Below are 16,082 nucleotides of genomic sequence, written 5' to 3' on the forward strand. Positions count from 1 at the left end.
GCCCCCGCGTGGCGCGGTGCACCCCGCCGCGCATCCGGACCGGGGTCCAGTGCGGAGAGCCCCTAGTCCTGGGAGTCGGGGCGCGGCCGGAAAGGGGGCTGCCCCCTCGCCCGTCACGCAACGCACGTTCGTGAGGAACCTGGAGCTAAACCATTCGTAGACGACCTGCTTCTGGGTCGGGGTTTCGTACGTAACGGAGCAGCTCCCTCGCTGCGATCTATTGAAAGTCAGCCCTCGACACAAGGGTTTGTAAAAAAAAAAACAAAAAACAAAAAACAACAACAACAACAAAAATCCCAGGAGCTCCTGGGTGCTCAGTTGGTTGAGCATCAGAGTCTTGATTTGACTCAGGTCATGATCTCACAGTTTGCAAGATTGAGCACCGCGTCAGGCTGGGTTGACAGCATGGAGCCTGCTTAGGATTCTCTCTTCCTCTCTGCCTGGCCCTCCCTTGCTTGTGCACATGCATGTGCTATCGCTCTCAAACTTAAAAAAAAATCCTAGCTGGACTTTTGCAGAAATTGACAAAATGTTCCTAAATGCACATGAGAAAGCAAGGGATCTAGCACAGCCAAAATGATTTTTGAAAGAACAGAAAAAGTCCTTACTTCAAAACTCTCAACAGAGGAATAATAATAAAAACTGTGAAGTGCTAACAAGGATGCAGATGTAGATCAATGAATAGAATTGAGAAACAAGAAATAAACCCTTACATTTATGGTCAGTTGGTTTTCAGTAAGGGTCTCAAGACCATTCAGTAGAGGAGAAAATAGTCATTTTAACACTTGGAGCTGGGACAACTGGAGAGCCACGCAAAAGAATAAAGTTGGACCCCTGCCTCACACATATATAAAAAATAACTCAATGGGGCACCTGGGTGACTGTCAGTTAAGCCTCTGACTTCAGTTCTGGTCATGATCTCATGTTCATGGGTTCGAGTCCTGTGTGCTGTGCTGACAGCTCAGAGTCTGGGGCTTGCTTCAGATCCTATGTCTCCCTCTCTCTATGGCCTTCCCCCATTTGTGCTCTGTCTCTCTCTCAAAAATAAACATTAGGGACGCCTGGGTGGCTCAGTCGGTTGAGTGTCCGGCTTCGGCTCAGGTCATGATCTCGTGGTTCGTAGGTTTGAGCCCTGCATTGGGCTCACTGTTGACAGGTAGCTTGGAGCCTGTCTTCTGATTCTGTGTGTCCCCCTCTGTCTGACCCTCCCCCTGCTCAAGCTGTCTCTCTCTCTCTCTCTCAAACATTAAAAAAAATAATAAAAATAATTCAAAATAAATCACAGACAAATGTTACAGCTAAAGGTATAGAATACTTAGAAAATTTAGGCATAAGTCGTTGTGATTTTGGATCAGGTAGTGGTTTCTTACAAACCAAAATTACAAATAACAAAAGAAGAAATAGATAGGAGCACCTGAATGGCTCAGTTGGTTAGGCGTCTGACTTTGGCTCAGGTCATGATCTTGTGGTTCCTGGGTTTGAGCCGTGTGTCAGGCTCTGTGCTGACAGCTCAGAGCCTGGAGCCTGCTTCTGATTCCATGTCTCTCTCTCTCTGCTCCTCTCCTGCTGTCTCTCTCAAAAGTAAATAAACCTTAAAACAAACAAATAATAATAATAAGAAATAGATGGATTTCACCATAACTAAAAACTTTTTTTCTTTTTAATGTTTTATTTTTGAGAGAAAGAGCAAACATGAGCAGGGAGAGGCTGGGAGAGGGGAGACAGAGGATCTGAAATGGGCTCTGTGCTGACAGCAGAGAGCCCAATGCAGAGCTTTAGGTTGGACACTCAACTGACTGAGCCACCCAGGCACCCCTAAAAACTTTTTATATCAAACAGCACTATCAAGAAAGTGAAAATACAACCCACAGAATGAGAAAAAATATTTGTAAATCATATATTTGTTAGGCAACTAGTGTCTAAATCAAAACTCTTAATAGTAAGAAAACAAATGCCCCAATTTAAAAATGGCAAATGATTTGGATAGACATTTAACAAAACTTCACGTATAATTAACATAGTGTTATTTGTTCCAGGTGTACTATATAATTCAACAATTGTATACATTTCTCAAAATTCAGCAAGATAAGTGTACTCTTAATCTTTATGTATTTCACCCATCCTCCTATGTACCTTCCCTCTGGTAACCACCAGTTCTCTCTATTTAAGTGTCTAGGGTTTTTTAAATCTTTTTTTCCCTTTATTCATTTGTTTCTTGAATTCCATATATGAATGAAATCATATAGTATTTGTCTTTCTCTGACTGATTTCACTTAGAATCATATCTTCCAGGTCCACCCATGTTTTTGCAGATCATAAGATCTCATTCTTTTATGGCTAGTATCCCGTTTTGTATGTGTGTGTGTCTCCCATATCTTCTTCATTCATGTATTGATGGACTTGGGTTGCTTCCATATCCTGGCTATTGTAAATAATGTTGCAATAAACATATCTTTTTGAATAGCAAATGAAATCAACAAAAAGTCAACCTACTGAATGGGAGAAGACATTTGCAAATGACATATCTGATATTCTTTATATATTTGCAAAATATATAAAGAATTTATACACTTCAACACACAAATAATCCAATTAAAAATGGGACGTGGACCTGAATAGACATTTTCCCAAAGAAGAAATATAGATGGCCAACAGGCACATGAAAAGATGCTTAACATCATTCATCATCAGGGAAGTGCAAATTAAAGCCCCAATGAGATATCGCTTTACACCTATCAGAATGGCTAAAATAAAAAATGCAAGAATCAGCAAGTATTGGCGAGGACACAGAAAAAAAGGAACCCTCTTACACTGTTGGTGGGAGTGTAAGTTGGTACAGCTACTCTGGAAAACATTATGGGGGCGGTTCCTCAAAAAGTTAAAAATAGAACTACCATATGATCCAGTAATTCCAGTACCGGCTACTTACCCAAAGGAAATGGATAGACATTCCTGTAAAGAAGATATAAAAATGGTCAATAAGTCTATGAAAAGATGCTCCACATCATCAGTCCATAGGGAAGTGCAAATCAAAACCACAATGAGATTATACTAGGATGATTATAATAAAAAGGATGGACAATAATAAGTGTTGACAAGGATGTAAAGAAATTGGAACCCTTGGGGTGCCTGGGTGTCTTGGTCGGTTAAGTGTCCGACTTCAGCTCAAGTCATGATCTCACAGTCTGTGGGTTCGAGCCCCGTGTCAGGCTCTATGCTGACTGTTCAGAGCCTGGAGCCTGCTTCAGATTCTGTGTCTCCCTCTCTCTCTGCCCCTCCCCCATTCATGCTCTGTATCTCTGTTTCTCTCTGTCTCAATAATAAACATTAAAAAAAAGAAATTGGAGGGGCACCTGGGTGGCTCAGTCGGTTAAGCCTCCGGCTTCGGCTCAGGTCAGATCTCACGTTGGTGGGTTCGAGCCCCGCATCAGGCTCTGTGCTGACAGCTAGCTCAGAGCCTCGAGCCTGCTTCCAGTTCTGTGTCTCCTTCTCTCTCTGCCCCTCCCCCTCTCATACTGTCTATCAAAAATAAATAAAACATTAAAAAAAAGAAATTGGAACCCTTATACACTGTTGGTAGGAATATAAAATGCTGTAACCACTTTGGAAAACAGTTTGACAGTTTCTCAAAAAGTTAAAAAGAGATAACCATATGACTCAGCAGTTCCACTCCTAGCTGTATATCCAAGAGAACTAAAAACATAATCCATACAAAAATTTGCACACAAATGTTTAAGCAGGATTATTCATAATAGTAAAAAAAAAAAAAACAACAACAAAACAATCCATGTGTCCTGTCAATGAATGGATAAATAAAAGTGGTATATCCAGACAGAATATTATGCAGCCACAAGATGAAGTTATCTGATACAGGTTACAACATAGATGAACTTTGAAAGTGCGAAGGTGTGAAAGAAATCAGATATGGAAGGTTCTGTGATACTGCATGTTCCATTTATGTGAAATTCCAGAAGAGACAAATCCATAGAGACAGAAAGTAGGTTAGTGTTTGCCAGAGTCCAGGGGGAGGGGGATACAGTGTGACTGCTAACAAGTACATGATTTCTTTTTAGGGTGATGACAATAGTCTGGAATTTATTTTTCCATGGCCTTGTGAATATTCTAAAAATCACTGATTTGTATAAAGGAAAGGGTTCTCTTTCCAGTGCATTCTTACCTCACAAAAATTCACAGCTGAGTGATTACATGCCACCGTCCATTTTTGTTCTGCCAGGTCTTGGTGGGAAGTGAAAGATGCCTTTGTGATAAGTCTGTAATGGGGTGAGGGGACATACATGGATGTGACATTTTACAAATTTACATTTACTGCTAAACCTCTTCCTTTGCAGGAAAATTGTTCAGATTTCTGGTCATTTGGGGTCTCTTTATTGTCCCTGCTCTAATTCCCTGTGGTGTCTGTGTTGTATCTTGGCAGTGCCGACGGGGAAGTGAAGCACTGTGTGATCTACAGCACTGCTCGGGGCTACGGCTTCGCGGAGCCCTACAACCTGTACAGCTCGCTGAAGGAGCTGGTGCTCCATTACCAGCAGACGTCCCTCGTTCAGCACAACGACTCCCTCAACGTCAGGCTTGCCTACCCTGTCCATGCACAGATGCCCTCGTTCTGTAGATAAAGAGGGAGTGGGAAGAAAGGTGGCTCTCTAGCATCTTTTTCCTACAGATTTTATTAGACTATGAGGGCATTCTTTCTACATAGACTGCTTGTTTTGCACAAGAAGTGATTCTGTGAATGTGGAGAGGCCGAGAAGCAGCCGGCCAGGACGGGGGCGCAAGAGGCCTGGGCTGCTCTGAGACTCCGTTGTGCCACTGCACTGACCTAGGAAGCGGAAGCAGATGCTGTTTTTTGGAAAGTCTGTTTCGTTGGGGTTTTTGTTTTGTTTAGCCAAGCACCCTCAGAACATACTAGGTTTAATGGGGGTGGGGGTTTATATCTGGAAATCTCTGAAGAGTCCTTGTCCTCTTTTGGTCTTGACTCTGAGAATGTGGCAGGGGCATGGCTCTGTGGGGAGTTCTGTTTTGATCTGGCGGTCTCTCTTAACTTCCTCCCAAAAAGAAGGCTGTTTTGGTTCTGTGGTAGAATGGCATTTGGTGAAGAAGACAACCAAAGGAAAATGGGGATGCTTGGGATTTCTTTTAGAGGATTCTTAGTCAAGGGGGTAAAAACACCTTCGACTGGAGGTACTATATTAACTAACAAAAGTTAGGCATCAGCCTCTCAGTAGCTTCTTCCCCTAAAGAATCATTATGTTTAGAAACCAAATTGATCTCAGCAGAACAATGTTTGTGGCCAGACTAAGGTATGATGGAAGAAGACAGCAGTAGTATCTGAATGCACACTTCTGTACCAAAACTTGAAAGGAAAACTAGAATTTGTTAATTTTAGCAAACACTAAAATTGGTCAGTGCAACTCCTTCTGCCCCACCCTTGTTTCTCAGAGATGAGGAATAGTGTTCTTTTTGTGGGAATGGTGAGCTTTGAATCATAAAATGAAGTTGGTGCTTGTGTGGTGTTTCCTTAGCCTAAAAGAATGATCTATTGTTTGAAACCTTTGTAACTTGTTTGTATGAGTAAAGAAAAGGTGCAATCCAGTGCTTTTAGATGGCTTGATATACCAAATAATGATATAGAACAACAGTCTTACATGTGCTTCCCCAAGTTTAAAGGCCCTGCATAAACAGTAAACGTGGTTTAATTTCCCTTCATCTCCCTGTCCTTCGCTGGGTAGGGGAGCCATAGGTGGCTAAGGTTGTAGCAGGAAGGGAGCCAGATTGTTGTCAGGGGCCTCAGTAATTCAGACCCAGAGGCTGGGATCATCTACATCACCCATGTGCTTCCGTACAGTGGTTTCTGAAACTTTTGCAAGGAGAGGAAATAATGGCTTGGAGTTTAGACTGTTAGTAAAAGACATCTGGAAGTTTTTCTCTTTGCCTTTTTGTGAGCCTGCCATTAAGATGATGTGCACAGACTGTCTTCATGCTCCAGTGGCCCTGATTTTAGGCCAGGAATCTTCTGCTCCATGTGGTTTAAGCCTTCCAGCTGAGTGAAGCTAGCAAGTGGAGTTGGAGGCAGGCATCTACTCCTGCCTCCATTATGCCCCACCTCCATCAGTCCACACTCATTCGACAAATAGAGTCCAGCTGCCTCTGAGCCAATCCTGGAACCATAATAGGTTCAGAGTGAGTCAGCTGTTTGAGGCCAAAGCTGTGCAGTCAGGCATCCTAGCTGAGCTAGAGAAGCAGCCAATATCCGGGTCTTGGTACATAAGGCTTACAGCTAGGAAAGTTCTAGTTTATGGGATAAAAGAAATACTGTTTTCCCTGAGCACTTATCTTGGTGACAGGGTCTAGAATGGACCATAATGTAACAATATCTTACATTTTTTGGAAAAGCCTCAAGTTGCTAACAATGAGGATAGGAGGGAAAGGACATATCTTTGGCTTTTATTTGGTTACATTTCAGTTTCAGGATTAGGTGAGGCAGACGAATGAACTCTTAATGATGGCCAACTGCACATCCATGTTGCCAGATTGAAATCTTGCTGCAAGTTTTACTGAGTAATACCAGCGTAGTTGCTACTAGGCACAGCTGGATGGCCTTGTACCTGGTTTTGAACCTGCTTAAGCAGTTGGATGCTCAAGATTGGGTGCAAGAAATCCTTCTTTTTTGGTACTAAAATTTAGTGTGTTCCGAGTGTCTCTTCTAAAATAAAACAGGAATAAGAATACATGCCTGTGACATTGAACCATGTGTTGCTCCTTTTCAGGCAGACATTAAGGGTGTTTACGGAGGAGAGCTAGCACCGTCTAATATCTGCACTTCTAATAAGGGCTGGCTTGTGGAGAAGGACTCTTCTTTTTTAGTCCTACATTCCTTCACTTCTTTTTCCGTTTTTTTCTTCTTGAATTTGTTGTTTTGTGGAACTAAGGCCTAGGGATCATTTGAAAAGTTGGAAAATATATTTTCTGACTGATTGCCACGTGATTTGCTTGATCCTGAGCCAGTGGAAATGGCATAGGGGACCGGTCTACTAGCCACTTGGAGGGGTAGTATGCAGCTCTTTTACTCCATGGTCTTGGCAGCCTTCATCTGAGTGTAGTTCTGTGTCCTGTCCCATGATTTGGGCCCTGGGACTCTTCTCCCTCAGCATCTTAACTGTAACCTCAGTGAAGCAGGGATTAAAGAGATAGACAAAGACCAGAGGGGCTCGTTTTTCTGGCTAGAGAAGCCAGCCACCAGCATGGAAGCAGCTTGAGGCTCACTGAACACAGGTCCTAGGCCCATCTTTTCCAGGTAGAGATTTCGTCACAGAAAAGTGCTCTCTGGCTCTTCCTGATCATAGATGTTAAATCTTGGCTATGGCTCAGGACTGTATAGGCTAGCTGTGTCCTTACCACTGATTTGTCCAAGGTTGAGGACTTCCTAATACCACCCTTAGTCTCTCTTCAAGCCTTGTTGGGACTTCCCACTTTGGACCTCATGTGCTCTAAAGGCATTGATAGCCAAATGTGCTGTCTTCCATAGGTCTCCTCTTCTTGCTGCAAGGAACCAGCCCATGGGTCCTCTTGGGCCAAGAATTGCACCTGGACGATTCTTGGTTCTCAAGGTGATCTCTGTTGCCAGTTAAGATTCCAGAGTAGGCCTCTGTAAGGCTGCTGTGGCTTTAAAGCAGAGGGTGCAGTTGAGGGCCTGGCTGGGCTCTCTACTGCCAACTGCTCATCCTTGCTCTAGGTCTAGCCACTTGTGACAGACAACCTTGTTTCCTTACAAATTCCAGCATGTGACTTTGGTGCCCTGTTGTTACTTGTGAAAAACCTATTCTGTCGTCTTTGATGTAGTCAAAAAAGAAAAAAAAAACAAAAACAAAAACAAAAAAAAGCCAACCATGTAGTTTACGTAAAAATATCTAATTCACAAAGAAGCCAACTATATGTCTTGTGTTGGGACAGTTCATAATGTAGTTCCTAGGCCACTTTTGCAAATTGTTGTCACCAGATGTGTTCAGACATTGCTGTGCAGTTGTAGGGGAGGGTGGGGGGAAAGTCAGGGGGAGATACTTTTTGGTCTTTTGTTTTTTTTTATCTTCCCCAAGAGGGGACATCTGGCCAACTTGCTCCAGTAATGCAATAAAGACATTGCAATAAAGCACCTTTTCTGTCCTCATGCTATGGAGGGGTGGGCTAGGGGAGGGAGGCAGAGGTGTTGAAAGCCCTAAACTCCCAAACCTTCTCTTGTCATGAGCACCAAATGATTGGTCCTGGGGCTGAACTAGAGCACCACCAGAGATGCTCTTCCTCCCCTGAATGAGAGGAAGTTGTCCCTACCAGGCATGATGGCAGCATCTCCCCCATCCAGCACAGGACACAGGGAGACTCAGAAACTAACCCTGAGAAAGTTAAATCTGAGAGTTGTTTCCTTTTCACCCCATTCCTAACTGCTAGAAAGCCCAGCTTATGGATTCTCCTCACACCTTTCTGCCCGGAAATAAAAGTGTTTCCATAGTCTGTTCTGGGGGTAAATGTTGCCCAGGGCCCTTTTCACCCTCCTGCCACATCACTTTGTTAAGTTTCTCTCTGTTAGGAACATAACAAAATGTGACCACCTCTTTGTACAGGACATTGCAGTTTCATGCAGGCTCTCAGGCCCCACCAGGTGTGTAGTGAATTACAAATCAGATTGGGTAGGGGGGTAGTCCATTGTCCTAACTAATCTTGGCTATGTCCTTTCTCCCCATATGCTAGGAACTTCTAGAGGATCTTCCCAGATCCCAACAGTTGTTCCCACTCTCTGCATGGGACACTCAAATTACTGTCTCCAGCCTAGTCCTGTCTTCTGAGCTCCACCTGCTGGCTGGATATCTCCACTGAGGCCTTGCATGTCCCACAAGCACTGCAAACGGTTTCCAGAGAAAACCTATACTTGGCTATGAATTCCCTTAATTTCCTACCACCAAATCTAAAACCTATGTCCACATGACTCCTCTGCCTCTCACCTGTTAAATTACAAAAGGTGGCCCTCCTCCAACTAAAAGCCTGCCTTTCTGCATGTATTTTTCTATCCTATTTTCTCCCTCCTCCTCCTCCTCCTCCTCCTCAGGAATTCCCCCATAATCAGTTATCAATTCTTTGTTGTTTCTCAACCAGGTCATCTGTTGACATTGAGACATGGCTGGGTGTGTCTCAGCTCACTTCCTGACCTCTACTGAATCCTATATTCCTTTATCTCTTTGCCACCCCTTCAAAGCCAAACCTTTTGATAAAAACTGTCTATTTCCTCTCCTCCCCCATTTCCGTATAGGTTCCTCCAACAGCTGAAACTGCTTTCCTTGAGATCTTTAATAACCATCAGAGTTGACTACTTGCCATGAATAAGTCTCCCATGGACTCAATGATGACTCAACATCTGGTTTTCCTCCTACATCTCTGTTCCTTTTAAGTCTTCGGACTCCTCTGGTTGTCCTCTCACTGATGTCTTTTTCCCTGGAAGTTTTATCCACATCCATAATTTCATCTACCATCTTTAGGCCAGTTAGATATGTTTCTCCTGCTCAGTCCTCTATTGGGAGGTGCTTCACGGCATATTGCATACAGGGTCACCACCTAACCCAGGTTCTCTTCTGTCATTTCACATTTCAGGGTGGAAATACATAATTCATCTGGTTACATAAGCCAGAAACACAGCCATCATCTGTGAGACCTTCCTCTCTCTTATGTCTACACACATCACCAACCCATATCAGTTTTACTTTCTAAACGTCAAAGACCTCACTTCTCTCCAACTTCATTGCTTCACTCTAACCTTAATACTCAAAATGCCTCACTTCTTCCATTCTTGCCCCCTCAGGTTTATTCTCATAACAACCAGAATTAGCTTTTGTTTCTTTTTTAATATTTACTTCTGAGAGAAGGGTCGGGGCAGAGAGAACCTGAAGGAGGCTCCAGGCTCCAGGCTCCGAGCTGTCGGCGCAGAGCCCAACACGGAGCTTGAACCCAGGAACCGTGAGATAATGACCTGAGCCAAAGCCCAATGCTTAACCCACTGAGCCACCCAGGCACCTCCCCTCCCCCCTCCTTTTTTAATGTTTCAGAGTTAGCTTTTCAAAATACAAATATGAATCTGTATAAAACCATTAACTTTAAATTGCTCTAAAGGTAAACCACAGAATTCTTAAAATGGCCTGGTTTCTCCCACGTTCAGGGTCTCCTCCCCCACTTCAGTTATTCTTCCCTGGCTCCTTCCCTTCAGACAGTCCCAAGGTCTTGGATTTTCCTCCTTCTGCAATTATTTATACAACCCCCATCTATTCCTATGGCTTTACCAACTATTTGCTGATAGTTGTCAAATCTGTGTCCAGCTACTATACTTTCCATCATCAAGGTTGTCCTAGTTCAGACCCCATAATGGATCAGTACATCATTTTCTCCCTAATCTGCTTATTCCACTAAAGCCTCCCTTATATACTGAAGCCAGTGATATTCTAAAACATAAATGTGATTATAACACTTCCTTGCAGTTATCTTTCAGAAACCCCTCCTCTCAGGCTAATCTGGTGGTGTTTCTCAAAGGGAACACCACTGGCACTTGAGGCAGCTGCCTTGTGCATTACAGGATGCTTAGCATCTCTGTACCTACTCCTTCCTCCATCACCCCTCCCACCCCCCCATTTCCAACCCTGAAAGGCAGCTCCTCTCTCCCACAGACTGTTGCAAGATGTGCTGGCCCCCACTTCCCTCACCTATGGTATGGTGCTTCTAACCAGATCCTGATCTACATGGGAGACTCCCCTAGGCAACCAGTTACCTGTGTTCCCAGTGTCCAGTACAGGCTGGCTGAGGGTCTGCTGCCAATGAATGACTGAAGGAAAGAGGAAGTGAATTCAAGAAGGGACTGAAGGCTGAGAGGCCAGACATACTTGTGGATTCTGGCACCATGGGTAGGGTATGCCCTCTGGCGGCTACAGCCTTCTCCGTGTAAGGTGACAAAGAGCTGAAAGGTGCAGGAGGCACCCAGCCAGTGGCCCTGAGGCATTTTCCTGTCTCCAGTCCTCTGGATGCCTCTCCTTCAAACCTGGGCATTGGATTATGGGAGAATTAGTGCAAGGCCACAGCTTGAAAAGTCCTGCATCACCATGGAGGTACTCGACCACTGCCCTACTTCCTGCTCCTGTGATGCCATCTCCTGACTCCTCCAACACAATGGCCCTATAGATGTCCTCTCCCCTCCCACACCACCCGCTCACCCACCTGCCAATGCAGTCCTATTCACTGGGGGCTGCCCTCTTTGGTAATGTCCACCTCCAATGCTAAGGCCCATCTGACAAAAGCCCAGAAAGGGCTTACTTGCTATCGACATTAAGGCATCTCTGTATTTTCACCACAAATGGGCTTTCAGTGTTTTAAGAAGTCACTTCTCCCTCCATTTCAAAACTCTTCCCCTTCTTGGATTTTAGGACTTTCTTCTTGCTGCTGTTCCTAAGTCTTCCTTCTTTGCTTTAAATGCTAGTATTCCTCAATGTATCACTATTGATATATTGCTGGCTCTCAAATTTCTGTCTTCCATCCAGATTTCCCTAATGAGTTCCAGGCCCATGCATCTAGTTACCTTCTGGATGTCCCTCAGGTACTTCAAATGTATTTCAAATTTAACTCTTCACCTCCTTCTACCGCTTTTCCTATTTTCTGGCCATAAATCACTCCAAGTTCAGAGATAATACAGGCTCTGGAGTCAGGAGAGACCTAGGTTCTAATTGTAATTCTGCCCAAGCTATGTTACTGAGAACCCGACTTCCTCCTCTATAAAGCCAGAATAGTAGTTGCTACATGGTCTTCTATAACTCCCTATAACTTACAGAAAGTATAAGCTCTTGAAAGATCATTAAATATGGCCCTTGCCAAACTCACTAGACCCTTTCCACTTTGTTTTCAGGTCCTTGAATATACCACGTATATGGTTAAGTGCTGTACTCTTTGCTTGGATACTCAGACTAATGCCCCCACTCTTCTAACCCAGCAAACTACTACCTATCATCTGTCCTTCAGGTTGGAGCTTGGATGTCATCATCTCTGGGAAGCCACGTTGGGCTTAGACAACCCTCCCCTGACAGGGGAAAAGTGTGTTATTCACCACTCTATTGTCAGCAGCAACAAAGACCTTGAGTTACATTTGTGTTGACTGAAAGAAAGAAACAAAGGACAAAGGTGGTTTCCAAGAGCATGTATTACACAGGTCTGAGTGCAAGAAATGGCAAACAATTGCTATGTTTGCTCTAAAAGCTCATCAGGCACCAATGCCAAGTCCTGATGCTTTTGAGGGCCCACTGGGTCTCGGCCCCTCTGGAGCAGGCTGGGCCCAGGCTCCTGGGTGAGGGGGCAGCTTCTGCGTGGAATGTCCTGCCTCCTATCACCTGAGGCATCAGGCACTTTGGTGATGCCCAGGGCTGGCTCCTCTTTCACTATTTGTGCACATTCAGGCTCCCACAACCAGCTTTGGCAGGGAAACTCACAAGGTGGATGGACCGGCCCAGGGGCACCAGGTGGCCATGACTTCCCCTCCTGTCTGGGAGACAGGTTCTCAGGGTGGGCTGGAGTTATGGTTTCCAAATCCTGGGAGCTGGCCATCTCACCTTCCATTGTTGCTTTTCTGCTTGGGGATGCCCTGTCTGGACCCTCAATAAATTTCCAGGCCCATGGGCCTGACTCTCCAGAGGTTGAGGGGACAGCAGAGCAATTGGCTGGGAGAAGTCCTGAAGAGCTGGGACAAAGTGCTGTTAGTGCCTGGGTGTGGAAGTGCTGGGCCTTCCAGCAACCTTCAGGAGGGATAGTGTCTGTGGGTCCAGCCTTACCTAGACTGGGGGCGGGTGATGAGAAGTTGGCAGCCTCCTCAAAGGCTTGTGAGATCCCAAGCCTTCTCTGGGGGACACTAGGGCCTTCCATTCTGGGATCCTTCAGTGTGATCTCTGTCATCAGGCCTGGGACTGCTGGGCCTTGGCAATTAGGGTCCCTGGACAAGAAGGCATCCTCTTCCTCACCCTCTCCTGCACCTCTGAGGGGTGGGTCCTGGCTCACTTCTGGGCTGGGTGCCAAGTTCGGTTCCTGTACACCTTGGCTGCTCTCCGGCCCCTCCTCGGCATCATCCTCTGAGGAGTCAACCTCACGGATGGCTTCCTGCTTCTGCAGTGACTCTCGCCGTTCAGCCCGGTCCTGCCGGAGAGTGCCAAGGGCCCATGAGGGAGAAGGCTGCAACACCCCCTTCCCTGGCAGTGCCCCCTTCCCAGACAGCACACTCCTGGTCCCAACCACCTCTAGAGAGCTGACTTCCCTGGGCGGCAGTTCCTTCTTCAGCTCGGGGTGGGGCAGGTCAAGGCTCTGCTTCCGAGAAGTGGCTAGTTTCTTCTCAGAAGCAGCAAGCGCAGCTGCCAGTTTCTCCGCTGATTGTACCCTCTTAAGTAGTGGCGAGCGAGGCGGCTCTGCACTCTTGGGCCGTGAGAGCTGCCTGGCCAGAGGAGGCGACAAGTGAAGCTTGGTGGGGAAGGCCTGGGCTCCATGGCCAGAGAGGGGTGATGGGGAGCGCTGGGGTGAAGCTGCTGGCGGTGGGGAAGGGGTGTGGGCCAGCGGTGACAGAGGGATGCTGCCGGCCGACTTGCGCCTCGGAGAGCGGTACTGGCGCTGGAGCTTGGGTGCCAGGCCGTGCAAGGAGCTGGGTCGTGTGTGCCCCGAGCCGGCTGGAGAACTGGGCACGCTGGAGCTGGGGGAGCTGCTCTGTGATGAATTTCCTCCCACTTCGTACACAGGGACAGACACAAAGGCAGAACAATGTTAGCTGAGAGAAGTGACTGAGGGGGAAGGCAGGGCTAGCCCTGGAATGTCCCAGGGTCATAAAGGTGCCTCTAACCAGTGAACCAGATCCCAGGCTATAGAAATAAAGTCACCCTCCACCCCTGTCACCACCTCCCTGGGACTGCTGGGTCTCACGGTGGGTAGGGTGAAGGAATTTCAGAATGGCCCCGCAGAGAAGCACAGAGGGCCTATAGGCTCTTCCCTACCTCCCAGGGGCTGTCTCTGCGACATGCAGGGAGCACTTCATACCTGAATGCAGAGCATCAGGGGTCACCCGGTAGCCCTGAGTGGGAGATCGTGGGGAAAGGCTGTGGCTGTGTGTAGGAGAGCCTGGCCCGCTCTCCCCTGATGATAAGGAGCGGTTAAGGGAGGAAAGGCTACGGCTGGTATGCAGCAGGGATGCCTGCTTGGTGATCTTCCGGAACAGGGAGCTCCTTTTCTTGCTGCAGAGACAAGAGTCAAAGGTCGTGTGAATTGGTGCACGGGGCATAGCATTACTGGGCTCAATGGCCAGGGTTCCCAGCACACACGAGCACCTAGGTGGCTCACTCAGTCCAGCTCACCTTTCTTGCCCATCTTTGCCCCGGCTCCGCTTACTCCTTCGGGCCATCTTGGCCTTGTAGCTGCCCTTCCGAGCTGGCCCCACTTTAATGGATGTGTTCTCCAAGGGTGTTGTTGAAATAGACACCTTGTTTCCACTCTGGGGAACAGAACAGGAACCCAGGCTAAGGCAGGGAACATATTTTTGTTCCCACCCTTACCCTCAGGCATGGCTACTCCACAGCTCTAGCTTTTGCCCCTGCAAAATGGTTCACATGTGTGAACCACAGGCCTGTTTTCCCACTTCACAGATTAGGAAATGGCTCCAACTGGAGCCTGGATGATTTGGGGTTGGGAAGGTGGAGAAGAGGTTCATCTGTCTTGTTCTTCAGTCCTATCCATGGCTCAGAAGAATCCCTAGGCCTTGGTCAGTGAGGACGTTGCTCTCCAGCAAAAGCTCACTGCTATGGGTGCATCTGTCCTCGGTCCCATGGGTGTGCGCACCCGACTCTCCCAATTCCCTGCGATAAGTCAGAGACTCACAAGATAGGGTCATTCAGGGCCCATGGCAGGCACATATTCAGCACTAACCTTCAGAATCAGCTCCACCACTTCTGTGTGCACCAGCCCATGCACAGGCTCCCCGTTGACATGAGTGATGAGGTCACCCTGACGAAGCCCCGCCTCACTGGCTGGACCTCCATCCTCCACGTGCTGCCTCAGAGAGATAACAGTCCTCAGCCTGGAGCCTGAGTGTGAAGCGTGGGGCCTGTTTCTGCTGTTCCCCACCCCCCTTCATACCCTGAGGATAGTTTGGGCAGGGACAGAAGCAGGGACAGACAGGCAGGCCCTGGTAGGGTGAAGGCAGAAGAGTGACAAAACTGGGAGATAACAGGTCTGGACGGTCAGACATACCCACACCATGTGGTGCACAGTGTAGACGTCTGAGTCACCCATGTAGACACGGATGGCCCGCAGGGTGAAGCCATACTTCTTGCCAGCTCGGTGGATGATAATGGGGGGCCTCGAGCTGCTGAGGGCTGGCAAAAAGTCCCTGCTTGGAGAAGAGTCCCTGGATGACGGGTTGGATGACTGGGAATGTGGGGACATGGGGCTGGCCAATGGAGAGCAGGTGTGTTCTGGAGAAGGAAAGACAGGACTGAGGACAGAGGACCCTGGCCTGGCCATGCTTCCAGCCCAGCCCCATCTAGGCTAGACTGCTGATCCGACACAGGTAAGTCACAGGCAGACACAAAGCTCAGGGATGTCTTCACCACAGACTTGGAGCAGCAACGCCCTGCTCACATGCCCAGACCCTCCCCAGGAGGTGATGGCAGCCAGCAGTTACTGAAAGTGAACTTGTACCCTCGGGGGCTCTCTGTACATATTCAAATCTTGCAATTACCCTACGAGCTACTATTAGGAAGATCTACAGTTTTTGATGTGGAACTTTGTCAAGGTCAGGAGCCAGAATTTGAATGTAAGCCCTCTGCCTCTGAGCCTGCACTCATTCACAGTGCCATCTTGCCTTGTGGCACATAGACACACAACCTGACACCAACGCACACCGTTTGAGGCCTCAAATCTCCTAACAAGGAGGCAGAGGTGACACACAGTCTCTTAGATACCTGCTCCTTCACCCATTACATACAGACATGCCAGCCATGTGCAGACCCCTGCCCCAGACT

General features: G+C 47.1%; 2 protein-coding genes across 7 annotated transcripts in view; one reads left to right on the forward strand and one right to left on the reverse strand.

Annotated features, from left to right (window-relative positions):
• Nucleotides 1–7,900, forward strand: part of LOC115300330 (phosphatidylinositol 3-kinase regulatory subunit gamma) — a 131,468-nt gene extending 123,568 nt beyond the window's left edge. For all 3 annotated transcript variants that reach the window (XM_029950010.1, XM_029950011.1, XM_029950012.1), the window contains one exon: nucleotides 4,436–7,900. In XM_029950010.1, coding sequence (XP_029805870.1) covers nucleotides 4,436–4,634 — 199 coding nt within the window. In that variant the 3' untranslated portion in view covers nucleotides 4,635–7,900. The remainder of the gene's footprint in view (nucleotides 1–4,435) is intronic.
• A 4,317-nt stretch (nucleotides 7,901–12,217) lies between these two features.
• MAST2 (microtubule associated serine/threonine kinase 2) overlaps nucleotides 12,218–16,082 on the reverse strand; it is a 196,886-nt gene continuing 193,021 nt past the window's right edge. For all 4 annotated transcript variants that reach the window (XM_029950007.1, XM_029950006.1, XM_029950009.1 and 1 more), the window contains 5 exons: nucleotides 15,310–15,533; nucleotides 14,986–15,108; nucleotides 14,418–14,554; nucleotides 14,104–14,297; nucleotides 12,218–13,796 (listed from right to left, as the gene is read on the reverse strand). In XM_029950007.1, the coding sequence (XP_029805867.1) occupies nucleotides 12,274–13,796; nucleotides 14,104–14,297; nucleotides 14,418–14,554; nucleotides 14,986–15,108; nucleotides 15,310–15,533 (2,201 nt within the window). In that variant the 3' untranslated portion in view covers nucleotides 12,218–12,273. The remainder of the gene's footprint in view (nucleotides 13,797–14,103; nucleotides 14,298–14,417; nucleotides 14,555–14,985; nucleotides 15,109–15,309; nucleotides 15,534–16,082) is intronic.

This window comes from Suricata suricatta, chromosome 8 (assembly GCF_006229205.1).
Source record: "Suricata suricatta isolate VVHF042 chromosome 8, meerkat_22Aug2017_6uvM2_HiC, whole genome shotgun sequence".
In the NCBI taxonomy this organism is placed as follows: Eukaryota; Metazoa; Chordata; class Mammalia; order Carnivora; family Herpestidae; genus Suricata; species Suricata suricatta.